The sequence below is a fragment of the Martes martes genome (assembly GCF_963455335.1).
Source record: "Martes martes genome assembly, chromosome: 13".
Lineage (NCBI taxonomy): Eukaryota > Metazoa > Chordata > Mammalia > Carnivora > Mustelidae > Martes > Martes martes.
In genome coordinates this window covers 71,736,796-71,762,398 of record NC_137901.1, presented here as the reverse complement: position 1 = coordinate 71,762,398, position 25,603 = coordinate 71,736,796, and the positions used below count along the sequence as shown (strand labels likewise).

The 25,603-nt window shown below is 39.7% G+C and overlaps 1 protein-coding gene across 2 annotated transcripts in view; it reads right to left on the bottom strand.

Annotated features, from left to right (window-relative positions):
- The window catches only part of TTC28 (tetratricopeptide repeat domain 28), a 635,902-nt gene that overhangs the window by 174,946 nt on the left and 435,353 nt on the right, over window positions 1-25,603 (bottom strand). For both annotated transcript variants that reach the window (XM_080822086.1, XM_080822087.1), the window contains exon 6: window positions 3,605-4,112. In XM_080822086.1, coding sequence (XP_080678212.1) covers window positions 3,605-4,112 — 508 coding nt within the window. The remainder of the gene's footprint in view (window positions 1-3,604; window positions 4,113-25,603) is intronic.

Here is a 25,603-nt window from a genome sequence, read left to right as displayed (position 1 = left end):
CAAGAAATTCTACATGAAATTCTTTAAGCTGAAGGTAAATGATACCAGATGGAAACTCAGATCCTTAGAAATGACTTCAAGTACCACAAAGGATAAATAAGTGAGTAAACAGAAATCATTTTTCCTCTTAATTCTTTCATATAACTGTATAAAACAAAAAACCCACAATGTATTGTGAAGTTTATAAAGAATATAGATGTAGTAATATAAGTGATGACTACAGCACAAAGTACAGGGACTAAGGAATAAAAGGACCTATAAAGTTGTAAGGTACTTACATTTAAAGGAAGTGGTAAGATATTAGCTCAAAGTAGACTGTGAAAATTCAAGGATAGCATAATGTAATCCCAGAGCAACCACTAAAATATAATGCAAAGAAGTAGAGCTAAAAAGCAAGTAGACAAGTTAAAATAAAACCTATATGGTTACATTAACCCACAGATAGCAGGAAAGGAAGAACAGAAAACAAAATATAAAGGGGAAAACAAAATTAGCATTAAAATGACAGACCTAAATACAATACCACCAATAATTACAATAGATGTTAAGTGGATGATATTCTGTAACTAAAAGGCCATAATTGTCAAAATCAATACAAAACTGAACTAGATGTATCTGCAGTTAACAAACTAAATAAAAAGACACAGAGAGATAGAAAGTAAAGAGATTCAAAAACAAAGGACCACATAAACAGTAAGTATAAGAAGGTAGGAGTATCAGATAAAGTAGACTTCAAGACAAAAAAGGTACGACCAATGACAAAAAGAAACATTTCGTAACGATAAAAGGACCAATCTGTCAGGAAGACAAAAAGAATCACGAACGAGTATGTGCCCAATGACAGAGTTTCAAAGTCCATGAAGCCATGTTTCACGGAGGTTAACTGTGTAGCAGAGAAGTCCACAGTAATAGCTGGGGATTTAACAGCCTCCCTCTTAGCAATTGACACAACATTGAGACAAAAAAAATCAAAACAGACAAAGATGACTGGAACATTCAGCACCATCGACTACCTTGACCGGACATATGTAAGACATTACACCCAATGAAATCCTACAAAGTGTGTTCTCTGACCACAATGAAATTAAACTAGAGTTTGATAACAATAATGTATCTAGGAAAATCCAAAATATTTAAAATGAAATAATCCCTCTAGGAATTAAAGAAAAATCACACGATCTTAGAAAATGTTTTTAAGCTCCATGAAGGTAGAAACATAACATACCAGAAATTATTGGATGCAGGTAAAGCAGTGTTTGGAGAAAATTTTATATTTTTAAATGCTTGTATTAGAAAGAAGAAAGGTCTGGGGCGCCTGGGTGGCTCAGTGGGTTAAAGCCTCTGCCTTCCACTCAAGTCAAGATCCCAGGGTCCTGGGATCGAGTCCCGCATCAGGCTCTCTGCTCCGTGGAGAGCCTGCTTTCTCCTCTCTCTCTGCCTGCCTCTCTGCCTACTTGTGATCTCTGTCTGTCAAATAAATAAATAAAATCTTAAAAAAAAAAAGAAAAGAAAGAAGAAAGGTCTAAAAATGATGACCTGAGGTTTGACTTTGAGAAGCTGGCAAGAGAACCCAAAGTAAGTAGCAAGAAGAAAATGATAAAAATGAGACTGGAAATAAGTGAAACAGAAATGAGACAAGCGATAAAAAAAATTAACAAAAGCAAAAATTGATCTTTAAAAAGATCAAGAAAACTGATAAATCTCTATGTAGAACAATCTAGAAAAGGGGAGTGGGGTGATTTGCAGGTACAGAACACAAACTACCGATAACAAAACTGAAAGATGTCACTAGATATCCTACAAGAATTAAAAGGAAAATAAGAGAATATTATAAACAACTTTATTCCACTAAACTCCACACTTAGATGAAATGAGCAAAGTCTCTGGAAAATACAAGTTATCAAACGAACACAAGATAATAAAGAAAATATGAATGGTCCAATATGCATGGCCTTCTGAACCCCAGGTTCAAAACCTCCAATCTATCCTATGTGCCACTGTTTGACTTGTCTTCCTTAAATATCCGATCTATCTTCTTACTCCTACATTTCAAAACTTTCAGGAATTTCTGCTAGCATATCTCTTACATAGTTTTTGTACCAATCTGCCATCTTCTAGCACAGTCCTGAAGGGTATTCATGCCACCATCCCTCAGAAATGCCAAGCCATTCTTTCACATATCCCTTCCCATCAATGCCATCTCATTCCTGGCCAAACCTCACTCATTCTTCGAGGTCTAAATGGGTCTAGCCTCCTCCAAGAAGCTTTCCAGGCTATTCCCAGATCTCAGGGTCTCCTTTCTTGGAATTTCATGGCAGCATCACATCACTAACACTGTCTTGTAGGGAGGTCACTGTTGTCCTATGTATTAACTCTTATTTTCCCAACTAAAGTATAAGCTCTTTGAGGGCAAAGATTTTTTTTTTTCTTAAATCTCTATCCTTAGGGCAACTATTCCAGGATTCAGCACATAGTAATGATTCAATAAATACTTGTAATTTATTGAATGAATATATAATGCCAAGAGCTTATTTCTATGGTTCTTAATCAGACTCTCTAGACTGTCATTCTGATCTCAATACCGTCTTCAGAGTTATCTCCAGGGATTTGCCAGACTTTTTCTGAACTGTATTCATTAAATCCTCTGGTCACAATAAGCAGAGGGTAGAGGGGAGGGAGGAATAGTGTTAAAATTAAATAAATGGAGAAGGGGGGGGTCTCAGTTTTGTAGGTCACATAAGAAAAGGGAGCTGAATTGTACATTCTGCTGCTACTAATATCCAAGAAGCATACACTAATACCAATGAGGTCACCTTCTCCTTGTCCTCTCCCTGTCCTGAGTCCATGTGGACAGAGAACAAACAATGGGGCTCAGGGATGAGTTCCAGTTCTGCTTCCAAACACATCTTTTTCTTCTTTTGTGTACCCACATCTGTTCGAGTAGAGTCAAGATAACAATATCTTCTAAAAAGTAGCCAGACACTAATACTTACCCTTACAGATAAATTCCCCAATTTATAAATGTCTTCATTGTAACCAAGTACTATCAAACAGTGACTGCAAATCTAGCTTATTTAAATAGATCTTTCAAAAAGGAATTTTGCTTTTATACTAAAACTAGCAGTGTCATTTGTGAATACTCATATTTTTGAGGAAAAAATACACTTCCTGTGGCACTAAAGTCACCAAGTAAAGAAATCCCTTTAAACAACATTCTTCTCAAATTCCCCTCCATTGATGACTTCCTAGCAGCTTCTCTTTCATTTAAACCAAACATAGCTTTTATATCCTCATTTCATTCCCTTTCTCTCTAATTAGATAAATCTGGTTGCTCTTCTCTCGAAACAGATTACAAGGTTGGGGTGTTCTGTTTTTCCAGTATTTCAGAATTCTAATCCTTGTAGCACTGTGATGGCAGGAAGGATCATGTGATTTAGAGCAGGCAGGCTCCAAGGAAATATATCTGAAGGAAACGTACAACACACACAATGCCGAGATTCTTTTGAATACAAACACTCAGATTCCTGTAAAAGACAGTGGGCTACCTCGGCTACTTCTAGCCCAGGGCACTGACCCTGAATCTTGCAAGCCAGCCCGTCCTTACCCAGATTGGAGGACGCTCGCCCCTCTGCAGCCCGGTCCTTGAGATCCTCAGCAATGCCCAACTGCTGCTCATGGTACTGCTTAGCCCGCTCCAGATCCTGCATGCACCTGGCAGCATGGCCCAGGCCAGCGTAGGCCCGCATCTCAATGGCCTTCTCCATTAATTCCTGTGCCAGCTCCAGCACATAGTTGTGGTAAGACATGGCCTTGTCAAAGTTCCTCCTGTAGTGATAGGCACTGCCCAAGTTGCTGTAGGCCCGGGCCTCTTCTCGCTTGTTCCCCAGGTCCTTGGCTATCTTCAGATGCTGCTCATGGCACTGCACAGCATTCTCAAAGTCACCCATGGCGATATACACAGCTCCCATGTTGCCGAGTTCTCGTGCCTCAGAAAGCTCATCTTTGGATTGCTTGGCAAGAAGAACACATTGTTTGTGACTGGCCAGTGCGTTGGGGTAGTCTCCGATGGCTGTGTACACATGGCCCAGACTGCTCAGGGCTGATGAAGCTGCCTGGAGAGAAAGGATAAGGCAGAGAAATGAAAGCACATCAGAAAATGCCTTTGGCTTGTTTTAGCAGATAAAATGTTCGGGGTTTGCCTGTAACCATCCAACTCAGCGTCTAATGGTGTTTCTATCAGTGGTCCACAGACCTGTGCAGTACTGAAAAAGAGCCCATCCAAACAGCAAGTTCCTAATAAAAGACAATGGTAATTTAATCAGTAACTTTCAATACCTAATCTCGTAGGAACAGGCTGTGTTCCATATAACCTTCGTTTTAGTTTAAAGACTTATTGACATTTTTAGTATTATGCTATATCTCTGTTAATAGCCATTAACCTCTGCAGTATAAGAAAAGGTTGAAGAATGAAAATAAAATGTAATCAAGTGTGAAAAAAAAAAAGAAAATGTTGAAGAAAACCAGAATTAATTACTACATATAATAGAGCACAGGAAATTCATGAGAAACCCATGCTTGGGTGTTTGCACTCCTGGGCATTTCTCTAGGTGTGTTTTCTCCCAAAGCAAATGGATAGATTAATGGTAATGGAGATGTTTAGAATGACAATTGATAATTCTGTGACTCCTGACGCTGACTGGGTCAGTTTTGCGACTGTCAGGTCCTGTTCTCCTGTGTTCCCTCAGTGTGACATTATCCAGGCTGATTACTGTGGAGGGTTTAGATTTGGATAAACTCCAGAGGAAAACAATGGTTGGTTCCAGCCTATACCTCTTTGGAATGGGGTGGTCCCACTGGGCCTCACCACCCATTTTCAGGCCCACATTGGCTCTTCCAGCCTTTTTTTCCCTTAAGATTTTATTTACTTATAAGAGACAGCGAGAGAGCGTATGCACACGCATGCTTGCACAAGGGGAGGGGCAGAGGGAGAGGGAGAAATGGACTCCCTGCTGAGCAGGGAGCCCAACATGGGGCTTGATCCCAGGACTCTGGGATCATGACCTGAGCCTAAGGCAGATGTTAACCTACTGAGCCACCCATGCCTCCGTGGCTCTTCCAGCTTTACTCCTCTTGCCTAGAGGCTCTTCTGACCCTGGCCTCTGTGCAGAAAGAAGCTATCTTCCTAGTCCCCTCACAGTGCTTGCCAAACACACAGTTCTTGTGTAAAGAAAAGTATGTGAGCCTTTTTGTCTTAAAGGTTTTAATGAAAAGGACTGTATGTTGGTATAGTGAACCAAACCGGGACAACAAAAATAACAAAACGGTTACATGGGTTCTGGAATCTTCCACAAATGCATATAGTCTTAGATTCTAGCCTGGTTTCTAACTCTTTTGTAGAGACATAAAAGGGACACTAGCTACCCTGGGCTTTTTCTGACGTCCTTTGGCGTTTTGTTTTGTTAATTAAGTTTTTATAAAATTCCAGTTAGTTAACATACAGTGTAATATTAATTTCAGGTGTTGAATTTAGTGATTCAACACTTCCATACAACAGCACATACTCATTGCAAGTCCCCATCACCTGTTTAACCCATCCCCCACCCACCTTTTGACTCTACAAGTCTACCTTTTCCAACCTTCACACTAGCCTAAAGCTCTAGCCATGTATCCACCTTTCTTCACCATGATCCCTTTTCCCAACAGGAGCACGTGATCATGGCAGAACAAAGGGTGTGCTCTGTCACAGTTAGGCAAGTGATTTTCACAAGGGCCTCCAGGCTAGGGAATAACAATGAGGGAAGGCTGTCCCACCTGGAGTAAGGGCATTTCTTTATGAGATGTGTTCTATGTCTGTGCACTTCAGAAAACTTTCATTAATATTTTATAGATGTGAGTGATTTACTACCCTATTTCTTTGACTGCGAAAGAGTAGTTCTTGATCAAAATAACTGAAACACCATCTTTATGATGTTTTGCAACTTGTGTAAAAGCCCTTGTAAAGGGCTCCATATCATTTTAAGTTGCCCTTTTTTAAAAAAAAGGCTTTATTTATTTATTTGAGAGAGAGAGAGCGTGCATGGCACAAGGAGGGTGAGGGGTAGAGGGAGAGGGAGAAGAAGCCCCCCTTCGCCATCCCAAGCAAGGAGCCCAACGCAGGGCTCAATCCTAGGCCCTGAGATCATGACGTGAACTAAAGGCAGCTGCTTAACTGACTGAGCCACCCAGGTACCCTGCATTTTCTTTTTTTATTTTATTTTTTAAATTTTATTTATTTATTTGACACAGAGAGAGATCACAGGTAGGCAGAGAGAGAGGGGGAAGCAGGCTCCCTGCTAAGCAGAGAGCCCGATGCGAGGCTCGATCCCAGGACCCTGAGATCATGACCTGAGCTGAAGGCAGCGGCTTAATCCACTGAACCACCCAGGTGCCCCTGCATTTTCTTTTTTTAAGCAGGCTCCACGCCTAGTGGAGAGCTCATTGCAGGGCTTGAACTCATGACTCTGAGATCCAGACTCAAGCCCCAATCAAGAGTCTGGCGCTTAACTGGCTGAACCACCCAGCGCCCCTTAAGTTGCTTTTATCATTTCACAGACATTTCAATAAAAAGCTTGAGGAAAACAGAGAGGAAACAGATACTTAGAAATTTACTTTTATGTTTTTTCTGAGTAGAGAAGGGCAGAAATGAGTCCATAAAAGCCACAGTGTTGCAGCATTGTGACTGTGGCAGAAGCAGCAATGATGTCATCGAAGAGCATGCCCCTTGGACGTGTACTGGTCTCGGCTTGCCACTTCAGGAACCTCTTTGGGACCAGAGGTTAGAACTGTACATCAGTACACAAGCCTTTCTCCTGCTCACAACACCCCTCCCCAACAATCTCCTTTCCTTCCTTTGCTCTGGGCCCAGGGACCCCACCTCTTTCCCCCTAGCCCTCCCACCTTCCTCTCTGGGGTTCTCCCCCCACGGCTGCCTAAGTAGCAGAACATTGTCCACAAACCCCACCCACAAATCTATGTTGCACACAGATCTCTCACCATGGAGCTAGTATAACTTAGAATCAGACACACGATTCAATACTGCACTGCCCTTTGCCAGCTCTGGGGCCTTTTGACACTTAACTTCCCTGAGCCTCGGTTTTCCAGACAGACGTTTTCAGGTCCCAGCAGAGCACCAAGAATAGAGAGTTTTCAAACTCCAGCCTCTGTTAAGTGTATAAACCATAAATAATTCACTAGATAATTCCAAATCGTAGATCTGGTTGGAGGCAATGAGCCCTTGAACACCATGGGGGATGGATTCATAAGGCCTCGGGCAGGCACAGCACCCCAGGTGTCACTGCTCTTAGGGACTTCTGGTTTAAGGCAACTCTGAATGACAGCCATGGGATCTTCTTCTTCGGTTCTTCATTTCTCTAAAAATGCCAGGGAGACACAGGAGCTCACGCTGCAGTTCTCTGAACATAAGGAAAGGGAGTGCTGGGGCATTTCCCCTCTGGGGTGTAGGAAAAAGAGGGAAGGACTACCGTATTTACTCTTCCCTGGCACCCTCCAGTTACTAGACAGTGCTGTCTCACTGCAACTCTTCATGGCAGGTGTCCTGGAAACCAGCTTCTCTAGAGAACAGAATTTATGAAGCACACATCACAGCCTCTGAAATTAGAGAGGCAGCTCTACATTAGAGATGTAATATAAGAATGGAACAGGATTTAGAGTCAGAAGCCTTGGCTGTATAGCCCTGATAGGTCACTCTTCTTCTTCACCCGTGTTTCCTTTATATGTAAATTGTACTGATAAAGACAATGTACATACTTCCCAGGGCTGGGACCGGATCAGATGAAGCAGTGCATCTCAGTGTCCTGCATAAACCATCAGGTTCCCAGGGAATGCATCACCAAGGTGTGGATGGATGTTTTATGACTGCGAGCAGGCTGGGCTAAGCTCTGTTACCTAGCAGAAGCTAGTAATGGCAACTGAACACATCAGTCATAATGACCGAACAACTATATTCCTATCAGTTGCCACAGGAAATGAAGTCCAGTGTTTTACAGCCCTTGGGCAAATAACATGAGATGATATTTATCAGCTAAGTGAATTACAAATTAATCACTTGTCTTTGTTCCTGTTCCTGTAGAATAAGCTTAGATCTGAAACATGGTTTCAGGCTGTTAACGAGAATCTGAAGACCCACCATCTATGGGGAATCACAGGCCCCACCTCAAGCAGATGCTACGTTTGCCACTAAGGTTCACTGCTGCCTTTGTATATTAATCTCTCTGAGATTTTTGTGCTAGAATAGCACCAGCTGCTTCCCACAGTGGAAACATTTTGGAACATCTGTATTTGAATACTAAAATGCACACAAACAGTTATGCTAACAAACTATCTGGTTGGGATAAGACAATACTTTTCTCTTTTTACAAGATATAAATTACTCCAGTTCTTGCCAAAGCATGATATCCAGCTGCAGACTTAGCAGACAGGAGTCATCATCCTTTGTTCTGTGACCTGAGTATTTGCAGAAGAACTATATCTGACAGGTCAGCTTCATGCAACTAGAGAAGGAAATTCGCTCATACTTTTTAAAACCACCTTTAAAGACTTGTAGTTCGAGACATAAAATAGAGAAAGTTTAAACTACTCAAACTATAACCACATTGATAACACTGCCATTAAAGATTAAATACTTAAATATGTTTGCCTTCACATCTAGCATGTTCCCTCCCCACACTGTATGTATTTTTCATCAGCGTATATTTTGGGGGGGATTAACTCCACATGCAGAGAATACTCAATATAACTACTGACTGACTAATTGTGGATGGTTTTTTAAAGGGAAAATATACCAGCTAGTACCAGAAGTATGGTTTTTCTTCTAAATCCACATGCACCATCTATTCCCTGCCAGTTCAGAGCCCTCACACTCAAGGTCCTGGGTTCACCACCTACAACCCAAGGGGCAGAGGGATGTAGAAGAATAGGGGCAGAATCTCAAATCAGGCATGCACAGGTTCAATCATGAACTGTGATACCACACAAGTTATGTGACATCTTTGAGCCTCAGTTTCCTCATCTGTAAAATGGGACTATTAATACCTTCCAATGTGGTGAGTAATAAAAAAAAAAATTTAAAGATGTTGCAGAAAATGACCAGAAAATAGAACATGAAGTTATGTCATCAGAACTAAAGAGACAACACAAAAGGCTTGCCCCACTGATGGGAGGATGTGTAATCACCTTCCTACATTGAATCATATTACTCATAGTATTCTTCTGCAAATGTAGGCATAAGAAAATTCGCCCTTTACCCAGGAGCAGTCTAGAATCATTGGTATATCCAACACCTAACGTTGGGAAAAGCACTTGACTTCAAGTGGTCAAAGCTTACACAATCATTGGAGTGTTTTGGGTCTGTTAGTTGGTTTGTTCATTTGTTCATTCATTCATGAAAAATCTCTAGACTGATGCAAACATAGTCAACTAATTTTTGACAAAAGAGCAAAGGTAATTCAATGCAAAAAAGACACTCTTTTCAACAAAGGGTGCTAGAACAACTAGACACCCACATGCAAAAAAAGTGAATCTAGACTCAGACCTTACATCTTTCACACAAGTTGACTCGAAATGGATCGCAGACTGAAGTATAAAATGCAGAACTATAAAACTCCTAGAAGTTAACCTAAGAGAAAATCTAGGGCTTGGCAATAAATTTTTAGATATAAGACTACAGGCATGACCCATTAAAAAATAGATAAGTTGAACTTTATTTAAATTAAAAACTGCTCTACAAAAGATACTATTAAGAGAATGAAAAGACAAGCCACAGACTGGGAGAAAATATTTGCAAAACACATACCTGACAAAAGACTAGTATTCAAAATATAAAAAAAAAAAAAACCAACAACTTAAAGCTCAACAATAAAAAAATTATCCAATTTTGAAATGGGCAAAAGATGTGAGCAGACACCTCACCAGAGAAAATATGCTGATGGTAAATAAGCATATGAAAAGATGCTTCACATCATATGTCATCAGGGAACTGAAAATTAGAACAATGAGATAGCAATGCACACCTATTAGAATAACTAAAATCTAAAAAACTGACAATACCAAATGCTGGCGAGGATGTAGAACGACAGGAGCTCATTTCTTGGTGGGGACACAGGATGGGACAGCCACTTTGGAAGACAGATGGGCAGTGTCCTACAAAACTAAACATATTCTTACCATACGATGCGGCAGTCATGCTCCCATGTATTTACTCTAATGAAATGAAAACTATGGTCCACACAAAACCTACACATGAATTCATAATTGCTAAAAACTGCACGCAGCCAAGATGTTTTCCAATAGGTGAATGTATAAACCCTGGTACATCCTTACAGTGGAATACTATTTAGTGCTGAAAAGAAATGATGGAGCCACGAAGAGACATACAGAGGCACTTAACTGTACACTGCTAATGAAAGAAGCCAGCCTAAAAAGGCTATATATTGTATCATTCCAACTATGGTCATTCTGTAAAAGGCAAAACTATGGAGAAAGCAAAAAGAAGTCAGTCGTTGCAGGGAAAGGATAAATAAGTGGAGTACAGGGGATTCTTAGGACAGTGTAACTATTCTGCATGATACCTAAATGGTGGACACATGACATCATGCGTTTGTCAAGACCCATGGGCTGCACATGACAGTGAACCCTAATGTAAACTATGTAAACTATGAATTTCAGCTAACAAGAGTATATAAATATTGTTTTGTCAATTGTAACAAATGTACCACACTAACATAAGATGTTAATAGTGAGGGAAACTAAGTAGAGAAGAAAAGAGGGTGTGTGGCATCTCTCTGTAAATTTTCTGTGTATTTTCTGTAAATCTAAAACTGCTTCTTAAAAATGCAGTCTATTAATCTAAAAGTAAATAAATTGGAGTTTTCCTCATTTGAGGAGTAGGTAACTCTTAGAAATAGGAACAGCATGAACAAAGGCATGAAGGATGACGAGAAGCCATTCAGACCTGAGAGCAGGGGTAGTGGCAAGAGGAGAGTCTGAAAGGTGAGTTTGGGTAAGTTCTGTTTGTCCGTCAATTTGTAAAATCTAAAGCATTTATTTTATTTTATTTTATTTTTATTTTTTAAAAAAAATTTTTAAAGATTTTATTTATTTATTTGACAGACCCAGATCACAAGTAGGCAGAGAGGAAGGCAAAGAGAGAGGGAGGAAGCAGGCTCCCTGTTGAGCAGAGAGCCGGATGTGGGATTCGATCCTAGGACTCTGGGATCATGACCTAAGCCAAAGGCAGAGACTCAACCCACTGAGCCACCCAGGCGCCCCTAAAGCATTTTCCATGTATGTTGTTTCATTTGCTCCTTATAACAACCCTTCACACATGTGTCATTATTTTTATGTACATTTGTAAGATAACACTAGACTCCAGGTGATAAAGTGCCATGCCTGAAAGTCCACAATTAATAACAAAGCCAGGTTCACATCCACCCGTGTCAGGCCCTGGCTCTCCTGTGCATTTGACTACACAGAGTTTAGCCCCTGTTGAGGGAATTACAGACATCCAGGGGGCAATAAGGGCCACTGGTTTAAGCAGGGGGCTGACCCAGACCAGATCTGTACTTGCATATATTTCCATGAAATAGATGAAAAGAAGCAAGATAAGTGGTTACCAACAACACCACGATGCCTAACTAAAATAATGACTAGTTAGAATACAGTAAGACGTATTTTAATCACTAATGATATTTAATTTCACCTTTGGGGCTGTTCACGACTATTCTAGCTTTCCTCTTTCCAAGCAGGTAAGATGGCACATCCCTGCGTGCATGAAGTCAGGGGTGAGTGACTATATTCTTCGGCCGATAAATGTAATCACATCCAGGAGATGCGTTAGGAACCAGGGTACGCTTCACCACATTCTCTTTCCCTTTCCACACACTGCTTCACCAGAACTGAACTTGAAGCGACAATCGTGGCAATATGGCACAGAGCCCTGGCTGACCGGTAGTGAATATACAGTTGGCATAAGAAACAAATCTTTATTGTTTTATGCCACTGAGATTTGGGGATTTACTGTTAGTGCAGCATAACCTGGCCTAGCCTTATCAACACAATATTCAGCTTTATAAATTACTAGCTGTCATGCTCCAGTCATCATAGTTATAGTTAATGCTACCTAATCATTCAATTATTTGAATTACCATGTTTCTGGATGATTAAATTTTAGGCATTTACCAATTACCATAGGATTATGGATGATGAAATTTTAGAAATTTTTTTTGAAATTTTAGAAATTTTTATAGAAAAACTAAATTTGAGAAGAATTAGGTACTAAAATCAGAATTTAGCTAATCCTTAAAAAATTTCTTAAGCCAGAGACAACTGTCTACCTGGTAATACTTAATTCAAAGCGCAGGCCTATTTAGAGGGACTCAATAGCCACCCGCATATGAACCTATAGAAACGGAGGACTGAATCGTGTTCTGTGGGGTCTGTACACTTCCTACAGTCTGAAATGACTCACACTCTCTATTTAATGAGTGTACTGTAGCTTGAAGATCTACCTTAGCCAGCAGCTGAGCTGATAAAGTAAGTCTGTGTAAAAGTTAAATGATAGTCATGAACATCTAGAGCTACCTACTCAAGTCACACAAAACCAACTGGACAAATATAATAAAAAGAAATTATTATCTATATTATTGAGGACATTGTCTATGATATCACCTAATGTCATCTTTATAAGGAGCAATAGAAAAATTTCTTTCAGATTTCAATGCTTCTACCAAGCAGCTGCTATGGGTTTATCTTAAAAAAAACAACAACAACAAAACCTGTGCATCTTAAAGTGGTCAAATTTACCTTTGTGTTCGGATTACGAGCTTACGGCTTGAGATACAGAGCCTCTCTTTAACAGGCTGATAAAATCAGATAATATGTACAGATTCTGCCCTGGCTTCAGCCTTATGCTATAACTCTAATGCTCTCATTACTCTGATTTCTTCCCTTTTTGGTTTTGTGTCTTGCCCCCAACAAATTCTTCTTGGTGTAAAATAGAGGAAAGAACAAATCAACAAAACATAAACAAAACAATTAAATATTAAAGCTCTTGGTGGGAAGGAAGCATCCTGATACGGGATCTCTAAGAATTGTGAACTCACAGCCACAACCTAAAGAGACTTAAATACCACACTAAAAAGGGAGGTTGTAATTATATGGTCTTTAGTATTCTTAAATCATTTTTGTGGTATGCATGCCATTATTGGTGCTGGCTTTATTATAATCAATCTAACTAGTCTGTCCCAATGCCTAAAGCTAGAGTTGAAGGACTACTCTGCAGTTACTTCTGAAAAGGTAAAAGAGTGATTTGTGTCTATCTGAATTCTTTCTATTATATACTAACCCATGGTGGAAATAGTTGGTTTGAATCTATTACTCTGAGCTTAGAGAGCGGTTAGTGATCGTTATAGCTTCTCCACAACAATCTGTCAGCCTTTTCTAATACTGCGGGGCCAGAGGAGCTTTCATAATAATTATTTTTATCAAAATTATATTAGGGTTGGAAGAATAACACAATGTCAGAAAGATCTATTACCTAGACCTAAGAGTTGTTATCACAGGTGATAAATTATTTATAATGCCCAGCATTAATGCAGCCATGTTTTCAAACCAAGAATTTGTAAATGTCCTTTGCAGATGCAAATTAACAGATTAATAAGGAAACAAGCTTTCTTGTCTGAGAAGCTGAGATGACAGATTAGCTATTAAGAGCAATTTATAGGTCATAAGATATGAAAGTTGGCAAGAAACACTACCTCGGCTGGCTCTATAAATAGTAAAACTGCATTTAGTTTCCCAGAGGTATCCTGTTAGACATTTTAATTATACCATAAAAACTGCCAGAATTTATAATGATTTCATTTTTTAAAAAACTTGATGCTCCGTGTAAACTTGAGGCAATACAACAGGCATCCACACTATGCGCTGGAACTGCCAAGTTGCAGCCAGCGAAGAGTGCGGCCGCTGTTGGCGAAGGACTGCAGGGGCAAGGTCAATGCTGAACGTCAGAGGGAAGGTATGTTAGCCCCCAACCTCTCCCTCAGGTTTGTAAGGATTCCCCTCCCTCCTTCGCATCCAAACACCTTCCACAGCAGCCCATGCTGTCCACCTAGGATGATTTTTACAAACAACTGCCTCCCTTCTACATAGCTCTTGGCCACAAAATGACAGACATGTAAAAATCTTAGAGTCTTCATAGTCCTTTTAGGGAGCTGAATTTAATGGGGGGGGGGTGTAATTCCCTCACTTACTTGAAATAATCAGCTCAGATCACTTTTTGGAAACTGATTTCCCATCCTCAGTTTCACCTACATCTGCAATTTTATTTGGAGGAGTGACAGATAACCTAATCTAAAATCAGCCTTTAATGACATAATCCACTCAGGTCTCTTATGCAATGATTCCGCCTGAGTTAGGAGACATACTCTACCTTAATGCTGTTTTAGTCCAATCAAAACTCTTCCATTCTACTCTTGCCAGCCAACCTGACTTTTAGTAGGCTATAAAACATTGTTCTGTAGGGCGTTGGAATGTAGTCAATCACCCTTTGAAGACAGTACTTACACCAAATCATAAAATCTGGCTTTGGCTGGGAAGGATAATAATGGAGAAACTGGAAGAAAGAGACAGAGACAAAACACGTATGTGTGCATACACAAGAGCCACATGAGACATTTCTCAGAAGGAAGAATGCCCAGGAAAAGGATCGCTTATTTGCAGGGGCCAGCAGATAACAATTTAAGCAAGAAATCTTTAAACTGGGTGAAAAGGAGTTTCCAAGAGTCCTGGAAATACGTTAGAAAATGAAGAAACAATTGAGAACTTCCACTACCACCCAGGAAGGAGTATCAGTACGGCGCTCTCACTGTCAAGAATAGGTCCTCATGCAGGCTGAGACCTCCTCAAATGAACGTCTTCTAACTGTTCAAGAATAACTGGCTCAGAATCTCAGCTCTCTGTACATCTGCTCCCTCCAGCAACTTCAACTTCTGCCCCTGTTGCATGATTCCAAGCTTGGATTTCAGAACAAGAGACAGAAGACTTTAGAGCTAGGAGAGGCCCTATAGATCACCTAATCTACCAGTTTTCAAACTTTGCTTAAACCAAATTACAAATACATGTGATTCCTGTGATTAGAGTGTACTTGTTTAGGTTGACTTGCATCAGGGGGCACTCTTGTCCCTAAGCACTAAGAGAATCTCTGGCACCCTGAAGGATTCTTCAGAGCAGAATTTGAAGATCACTCATCAGTAGAACTCCTCAATGTCTTTTGATGTAGAAATTAAGGGCAAGAGACGTCAAGTACCTTGGCCAAAGACCAACCCACTAAAGAACCAGCAAGAGCAGGACTGGAGCCTACATCTCTAGGTCCCCACTGGTACCTCCTCACCCTGCTTTGCCAGATTGCACCACACCAGCTCACAGTCTCCTCAAACTCAGGCTCACTGCCCTTCCTAAGTTCCCTTTACTCCTATGACTTCCGTGATAAACAAAAGAAGTGAATGCTGTCACCATTTCTTCCAAACAGTCAAAAATTCAGCCTTACCCCTTTACCTGTCTTATGGCCCTCATATTCAGCAGCCCCCCCAAGATCAGCTTTATTAGACTCCTGAAATTATAATCATATTAATTTTTATTTAATAATCTTTACCTAAATGCTGATGATTTATATACAAGATCCACTTAGAATTAATTTCTGACAGTTTTATTTTAAATAATAAATATTCTCTTCAGAATTGTGTGGCAATGTTAACAGATGGGGTTTGTAAGTGTTTTTAAATACATACTGCTCTTCTCTCTAAAATCCCAGCCAGTTATTCAGTGACAAACTCAACAGCAAACTTTATTTTTTCTTTAAAAATTTACTTATTTATTTGACAGAGCGAGAGAGAGGGTTGGGACAGAGGGAGAAGAAGAGGGAGAGAAGCAACCTCCCCCCCCCCACCACTGTTGAGTGTGGAGCCCAGGTGGGGCTCCATCTCATGACCCAAAGATCATGACCTGAGCCAAAATCAAGAGTTGAACACTTAACCACTGAGCCACCCACCCCTCGACAACAAACTTTTTTTTTTTTTAAAGATTTTATTGATTTACTTGACAGACAGAGATCACAAGTAGACAGAGAGGCAGGCAGAGAGAGAGAGAGGAGAAAGCAGGCTCTCCATGGAGCAGAGAGCCCGATGTGGGGCTCGATCCCAGGACCCTGGGATCATGACCTGAGCTGAAGGCAGAGGCTTTAACCCACTGAGCCACCCAGGCGCCCCCGACAACAAACTTTAATTAAACTTTAGTAACTGGGGCACCTGGGTGGCTCAGCTGGTTAAGCCACCGGCTTTTGGTTTCAGCTCAGGTCATCATCTCGGGGTTGTGAGATCGAGCCCCATGACCGGCTCTGTGCTAGACACGGAGCCTGCCTAGGATTCTCTCTCTCACTCTCCTTCTGCCCCGACTCCGCCCCAATTTTTTTTAATTAAAAAAAAAAAAAAACTTTATTAACTTTCCTAACAGCTGCTGATTCTGTCTCCTAAATAATAATGAACTTAGCCATGCCAGGGTAATATAGTGATTAGAACTACCTAGGTTGGAATACTGACTCTGCTGCCTATGTTCCCTTAAGGAAGTTACTCTCTCTGCCCTTGTTTCCTTATCTATAAAGTAGGGGTAATGATATCTGTCTCATGGGACTGTCAGAAGCATACATTAGAGCTTAGAATAGTGTCTGGCACATAACAAGTATTCAGTTACTGCTGGCTGTTATTATAGATGCTAAATACCAATAAAACTGAGTAAATTAAGTAATTTTAAAGTCATACATTTATATTCATTTAATCTACTTTGTACATTTTTAAAATTTAAATGTACTAAATTAGTGCCTTCCTTTCCCTCTCTTATTATATTAATTAAAAAAACCTGAAAATGTCTTTTCCCTTGTGTTGCTTTGTCACTGTTCCTTTGGCACAAAAATTGTTTGGGCATGCAACCACATAACATTCCTTTTTGGGAATCCCCAAGGAAAGAAGACATTACACCAAGATCTAAAAAAGGAACACAATACATTCCCTGAAGAAAACCAAAATTTTAATTAAGATCCTATCTTATTTTTTTAATATTAGCTTACTATAAAAATACCCAAAGTGACATTAAATATAGGTTACACTGATAGATAAAATTTCTAATTACAAGTGTAATCAAACTTTTCATCATGTTAGTTTTCATGTTTGTTTTTCAGTGGTATGCTTGTTTTGGATGAAAGTGAATACCAGAAATGTACTAAAGTTTCAAAGGAAATACGTTGTAAAGCAAAAAGACTTGATTCATATATTTTCTACTTAAAGCAATAGGAAAAGATACAGGTGAAGGGAAAAGGAGCATAGCACAGAACAGGTTAGATTGGGGTTTCTGGAAGCCTAGAGTTGGCTTATTCATCTCTGTAACTTCACAGTCTAGCATAATACCTGGCATTCTACAAACACTTACAGAACCAAATTGATAGTCATGGGATTTGGGTCTACACAAGGATTTAAGAGAAGAAAACTCTAGCCTCGAAGGTAAAGTCAGAATGAACAGGTGGCACCAGTACCTCTCAATCTCTAGCCCCGTGTTAGCAAAATCCTGGTTCATGAAAACTTTGCTGCTCAGTTGCCCCCTTGGTGTTTGTCTACATGATCCCTCATATTCGTCCTTGATTTTCTTCTATCTGCTACTCCTCATCCAATCAATCATATTCTTGTTAAGCCTTATGACGTCTACTCCCTTCTACCTTTGCATTGTTTGCATGAGACATAAAGTGACTAAACAAGGGGTCACTATTATTTTTGTTATAATACCATTTTCCTAAGAATAATTATAATGGTACTCCAGATTAAAGTCTAGAAAAGTTAGTAAAATTCAGGTTCTTTCTGGGTACCACTAAAGTCCTTCTTAGGAAAAAATAGACCATCATAGTAAGTATGATGGCTAATCACTGAGAGCCAAGCACACTACCTTTTGTCAAATTAAAGTTGCCATCAATTTAAGACGCACCTTACAATACGAACCACAGATAAAAGGACAACAGTGTTGCAATCAAACAATGCCGGTATGCTTACTTACTGAATCTAAGATCATCCTGATTTCAGAGATACTAAAATGTGAAAAAAAATGTGCATCTTGGAGTTATGATATATCAGTGAATTATGATATATCAGGTGATTTATTTACATTATCCCAACTCATCACCAGGACCTACAGGGTAGGAATTTTTACTTTCATTTTGCAGATGAGGAAAAAGACAACATTAAGCAGCTGGTTCAAAGTCAAATAACGAATAAACGGTAAGGCTGGGATTTAAATCTAGGCCTACCTGACTGCAAATGTGAATATTTCCACCACATTGCATTTCCTCCAGAAATCCTAGACCAAAAAAAATGAGGAAGAAGGCAAGGGCACTTGCTCTGAAAATGACTCATTATTATTGCTGTTTACAATTAGGTGCTTAGAATAGCTTAGCAGGCAGGTGTTTCTAATTTGCAACATTTAATAAAAATGGCTATTGTCAAACTGTATCACAAACTGGATACAGACTCAGAATTTTATTAAGACTAAGGAAAAAAAACCTGCAACAATTCTACTACACTGTAGTAGCACCTTACCATATTTTACTCCCTCTCTCCTAGATAGAAAAACTACCTTTAGAGTTTCAAGTTTGCCAACCCATTCATGAGTCTAGAAAGAGGTGTATTTTATTTGATTAATATTATCCTCGGGATTATATATAAATGCTGAGATATAAAGTGAAAACTTTAGGGAATGTGCCAAGTCTAGGACTGGTTAATGTGTCTGGCATGCCCGAAAAATCCCAGAAAGCAGCTCCCAAATGTCTGTAATTACAGACATTTAGAGGATAGGTTCTGATTCAGGTTTAAGTTTACTTCATTTAGGGATAGAGATGGTTTTCAACAGTGGTATTGAGCTTTGAGTTCGGGAAGGACCATTTAAATGAGCCTTAGTAATGTATGTATGCTGGAAGCTGAACAGGAAGGAAGAATTAGCCCAACTCCTAGAATGGCAGCATCCCTCCACAGAAGGTTCTATTCAAAGTCTTATGGTAGTAAGCAGAAACTGCTGGAAAGTGTGTCATTTTATGGAAACCTCAGAAGCTTTGCTCTAAAAAAAAATTCTGGGATTAGGAGTGGATTGGTTTACCTTGCTTCTAGTGAATGCTGAAAGGGAGGTAATGATTGGGTCACTGCTAAAGAGAAAAAGCAGCAGGAGGGGGAGAAGGTAGAGCAGTGAGTGATGACACTTCTGATGCCTCCCCCTTCCACAGGGGGGTGGGATACACGCTTTTCCTGCTCTGGCTTCTTCCCAAGAAAGTAGCAGCACATTTTCCCTATAATATATGTTGTATCATATCTGATTACATGGAAAGTTTATTTCACTTAATTTTATGGCTCAGAAGAGGAAGAGGGAAGAAATAAGGAGAAAAGAGGAGGATAAATAAAGTTTTGCTTCCAAGTTCTAAGATCCCTCTACTGGTAGTGACTCCGCAGGTCCGTGCTTATGTACCTGGAACCTAAGAAAAACAGGCAGAAATGCTGAGAAGTAGTCATTAGGTGACAGTAAGGGTTAAGATGGACCTTTTACATACAAAAGGAGTACAAAATAAAAAATGGAAAGAAGTAAAAAAAAAAGACAACACTAAAACATTAATCTATCACAAGTAATTTTTTGCTAATGTGAAAGTGTGATGACTTGAGTTTAATTTAAAAGAAACACAGAAACTTGATTTGCATTTGATGAGTTGTCAAAAAAAGAGAACTTTGATTTTTTTTTAACTTAATTTTTATGTAATGAAATTAAACTTGTTGAACCGGTGACAAAAGGCAGAGGCCACTATCCACAGCCTCACTCTAGGCTCCAGTCGGGGATTTGCCAGTCTTTCAGGGCAGAATCCAGATGTGCCCAAGTGTGAGTTACATTTCCCCCTGGGATGCTTCCTCTAACGTCTCCTCTCTAACAAGATAAACAGCGGTCCTCACACTTCTCATGGGTGCCATCAGAGGCAAAACTGGAGTAGTGCATTAAACATGCGGTGGGCACTTGAGAGCAATGTGGTGATTAAGTCAGCTGGGGGCATCAAGGATGTGCTTCAGGGGGCTGGTAATAAGAGGCTGGGAGATATATTCATCATTGGATACTTAATAAAATCCTTTGCATAACAGTGCCCACTGGGAATTCTAAGTAACTCGAGCATACTGTGAATAACAGCTGCGTTCAAAGGAGATGGGCCTCGCCACAATGGCAGAATATCTAGATGGGCACTGTAGGCACTGAGCTTCCAGAAACCTCAAGAACAAATGCTTTGCAAAACTAACAGAGAATTGCTAAAATGTATTTGTTTGCTCATTCACTCAACAAATATTGGAGTGCTTACTATGTCCTAGGCCCTGGGACTAGGAAGATAAATGAGACAAAGCATCTGCTGTAGAGTCACAGCTTCAGAGACAGACAGGAAAGACAGTAAGTGCAGTAGACCTCTGGTGCCTGGGGCAAATGAAAACCCCAACTTTCTCAACTTCTGGTCAGAAACCCCAGTAAAACAACAGTGAAAGAATTTTTTTTTTCAAAAGCTGTAAGCCCAGAAAAACAAAAAGACTGAGAAAGATGCCAGCAGATGAGAGATATCCACCAAATTTTGGGAGATGGAAAGCAGATGGATGAATGGTAACTGATTTAGTGGGACAGGAAGAGCGGAAACCAAACGGCCTACAAGGAGGGGTGCCAAGTCCAGCTGCAGAATGCTGGAAAGGAGCAGGAATTGAGGCGCTAAGGCTTCTGAAGTTCAGGGGAAGGGATTCAGAGCTGAAACCGAGGATGGGATAGGAGCTTATAGAAGAAGCAATTACAGCCTAGATCTGCTCCCCCAATCTGGCAGAAGATGGAAGCCTACTTTCTCTGCAGAGATTTCGAGATGAAGATAAAATTGAAATGCTACACTGACACACAGGGAGATCAGTGAAAGTCTGCACTCTGAATGGTGAGAGTCTCCTCACAGGGCACCCCTCTCCACATTACAAGCCCCTTTCCTCTGCTGTTTCACCTAGGTTGGTGGCTACACGTATATATCCTGGCAGCAGACTAGAAGTTTCTGAGGAAATTGGTCCAAAGGAAAGATGTGCACATATAAACACGAGGGGATTCCCCCATGCACCCACAAACCCAAAAGAAACCCCTCCCAGTCTTTTCAACCTGCTTGAAATCTTTCTGTGCACAAGACCCATCCAAGCATACAGAGGCTCTAATCGGTTTTTAGTGCCTCACTCCTCATATGAGCAGTCAGCCAAAGATTACTAGACATTTGAGGAAATCTCTCATTTGAAAGTCAGTGACCAAAATGAACAAACAAACAAAGTGCTCAAGAGGGAACAGATGCAATGAAAGGATGGGGGAAAAAAATTCCAAAAAATTATAAAGTCTTCAGGGACATCAAATAACAGCCTGCAGCCATGAACCTTTGGAACACCACACAAAAAGAACAAGAGGACAAGAGACAACTGTTCAACATTTTAAATGACACCAGAAAACAGCACACAAAGAAGAACAAATTGAAGAGGAATATTACTTTAGGAAATAGGATTTTAAAAACCAGTTAAATAGAAAAGAGAAAGAACAAACAACACATTAGAGGATCAACCTGAGAAACCTAACATCTGACTAACAAAAGTTCTAGCTGTAGAGAACAAAGAAAATGGAGAGGAATAAATTATAAAACAAAAAATTTTTAAGAAAATTTCCCTGAAATTAAGCACATGAGATTCCAGACAATGAAGAAAAGACCCACTATGAATTTTCAGGATAATAGGCAAAAAAAATCCACACACACACACACACACACACACACACACACAAAAACAACCCAAAATATTCCAGAGAGAAGGATGCTAATACACAAATAATTAGGAATCAGTAGCATTTGGCTTCTCAATGGCAACTGAAAGCTAAAAGACTTGGATCAAATGGACCAAATACAGCCAAAACTCTGGGAGGGTAGCGTTTCAATCTAGAATTCTATTTGTAGCCAAATTATCCATCAAAGTAGAAAGCAGGATTAAAGAGTTTTAAGATATTTAAGGTCCTAAAAACTTTCCCGATCACCGGTCTTTTCTTAAGGAACTAATGAGGATGTGCTCCAGCTACATATGGGTGTAAACTGAAAAAGAAGATGCAATTCAGGAAACAGAGGCTACATGACAGGAAAGAGGCAAAGGAATTCTCAGGATCACAGGGAGGGAAGTCTCAGAATGGCATCCATGAAGGGCCCTACAGAACAACTAATCAAGCTTGGAGCAGAACACAAAAGACTGCAAGAAGGATTTCTCTAGAAAAATAAAATGTACAGATTATTTGATATGTTTGTCACTCTAGAAAGGAGTTTTATAGTTCAGTTAAAAATACTTATGCTAATGACTGGCACATAGAAAAGCAAACACAACTATAGCAACCACAAAAACTAAAGTAATTAACTCTAATTTTGCAATACAGAAAGATTACTGGGGTTGTGTGAAGACGAACTGTGGCAGGGGCATGACTGCAGGCAAGGAAGACAGAAGTTGAGTGACAAAGTCTGGAGGAAGCTATAAGGGCCTGAACCAGAGAAACAGTAGAGAGGACAAAGATGGGGCCAACTTAAAGGAATGGAGATCCAGGAAGGTAACTTCTCATACAAGCTCCATCTGTAACCCAAGAAGCTAAGGAAAAAGAAGTTAAGAAGCTAAAGGCAAAGGGAAAATTTTAAAAGGAAAAAAAAAAAAAAGAAAGAAAGAAAGAAAGTCACCATATTCACAGTTAATTAACTGGTGGAGTACTCAGTTTTGCTCTTCTCATTAAGAAGCTTAATAGTTTCAAAAGAACTCAACAAGTCTAATTATTATTAGACCACTGTGCTGGTCCCTTTAATAAGCAACAGAATTAGAAAAATATTGTTATTCCCCATTTTATAGACAAGGCACAGAGAGGTGGAGTAATGTACCCATGGTCATACAGCAGAAGAGTGTTAAGAGATTCAAACCCAAGCTAGCTGTGTCTACAAACTATTCTCTTAACTGCCATGCTTACTCTAATAACTACTTAAAATATTAATTATCACCTAGGATAGAAGTACTCTGTGCCAGACACTAATCTAAACGTTTTACATATATTAACATATTTAATCTTCAGAACAATCCTATGAAATAGATACTATTATCATCCCCATTTCACAGGTGAAAGAAGTGACTTGACCAAGGCCATTCAATTAGTAAGTCACGGTGCTAGGATTCAAGAATGAGCTGTGCTGTAGTATGCTGCCCCAGGTACTGCTGGACCACATCACTTCTCTGAAGTTATCTTGATTCCTCAAAATCTCTTTCTTTTCCTATATCCAATGATGGGCAAGTCCTACTGAATCTACCTCTGAGATGTGCCTAATATAGAACATGGGGGCCAGCAAACATGTTTTATTTGGTTCACATAGAGCTGTTGTTTTGTTTGTTTGTTTTAATTAGGCAATCTCACATACAAGCCCAGGTTTACAACTTCCCTACGAACAACAACAAAAAAACACATGGGACAACATCAACCCATTCTCACATAGGAAAAACCACCTAACTGAATAGTGGCTATCTGGGTCAGACACTGTCTGTATGCATTTTCAAGCTCCTCATAGACTCCACCATTCCCCACATCTAAACACACTTCATTTGCAGCACTGCCTGGCTCCTTTGGGCATCTGCTTTTTGAGACCCCTGTTCTTACTTTAGGCCCTTTCCACTCTGGGCCTTTGTCTCTCAAGTGCATTTGCTTTAACAGCTTCCTAACAGGTCCTAGCCTCTACCCTCTCCATACCACTCTCTTAATTTCCCTAAAGCATAGCTCTGATTATGCCATCCCTTTGCTTAAAAACCTTTGATGACTTCCCAGTGCATACTAATCCAACCCCTAGGCTTGGCAAGTAATGATTTTCACAATGTGATTCAACCTTCTTTATTACTATTATCTCCCTCCTTACAACCCAGACCTCCTGGCATATTTGTTGTTCTCTAAACATCCACATCATTTCCTGCTTCAAGGCCATGGTTCATATTTGTGTTAAATTTTTAATCATAAGAAACATATTTAAATGCAAGTTTATCTTTTCAAATCATGCTAAAGGCTTCTTTAAAAATCCTGCTTATACGATCAACGGAGAAATAAAGGATTATCAAGAAAACGGAGATGAAACAACTGCTTTAAAAATGCAGTTCTTGAAAATAAATAAGACAGATTTAAAAAGTTAAACATAAAAAAAAAAAGAACACAAAACCCTAGAAGAAAACTTAGGTGATTACTTAATCTCTGAATGGGGAAGGACTTTCTAAGTCTAAAAACAATAGAAAGCCCAAGGAATAAAGTCAAAAGATATGACCGTATAAAAAAATTTAAATTCTGCTATGTGTAAAACATGGCAAACATCACAAAGGAAATTAAATGACAAAAAAAAAAAAAAAAGAAAGAAAGAACATACAATTCACCAACAGAATGTAAAAAACCAAACATGGAAAAATTCTTCTTTGTTAGTAATCAAGGGAACACAAAAGAAAATAAGATTCTCCTTCAACTTTCTAATAGCAAAGTGTAAAAAAATTATTAAACCGAAATTCACTGCATCAGTGAGAACGGAGTGAGGTAGGTACTCTCATGCACTACTGGGAGGAATACAGACTGGTGAGACTTTCTGAAAAACAACTTAACAGAACAAATCAAAAGTCCTGAAAATGTCCTTTGGTGCAGTAATTTTACTCCTAGTCTCAAAACCAGGAATTTCCGATTTTGGCACTGTTGATATTTGGGGCTGGATAATTCTTTGTTGTAGGGGGCTATCCCGTGCCTTGTAGGATGTTTAGAAGCACCCATGACCTCTACCCACTGGACGCCAGGATGCCAGTAGTTTCTCCCCCTAGCGCGCCCCCCCCACTGCCACTGCACCAAACTGTGACAACCAAAGACATCACTAGACATCGCCAAATGTCCCCTGGGGGTGTGGGGGTGGGGTGGTAAACAGAGCTTTCCCAGTTGAGAACCACTGTTCTATACAAACCAAATAATGAGAAAGTTGGATGAAGATTTTTATAGGTAAGTTGTAACAACATTATAAGAAAAAATTATAAACATGTTAAATGCTCAGTAATAACAGAATGGTGAAATAAATTACGGCAACAGTATTTTGTGAGGTACCATACAGTAATTTCACATGGTGTTTTCAAAACATTCAATGAAACAAACAAAAAAATTTCTATTAATTAGAATAATGCTAGCTGCTATAATAAACACCAAAGTTTTACTAACTTAGCGCAAAAGAAGTTTATTTCTTGTACATCAGTTGGTCCAAAGTGATGCCATATGGGTGGAGGCAAAATGAGGTAGAGGTGGGGCTCTGTCCCACACAAGCCTTTTGAAACCCTGGCCGCCAGCAGCTCTGCCTTCTTCGCCACTATAGCTTCCAAAGCTACCCATAGTGTTAATGTCTATCTAGCAGCTAGATGATCATGGC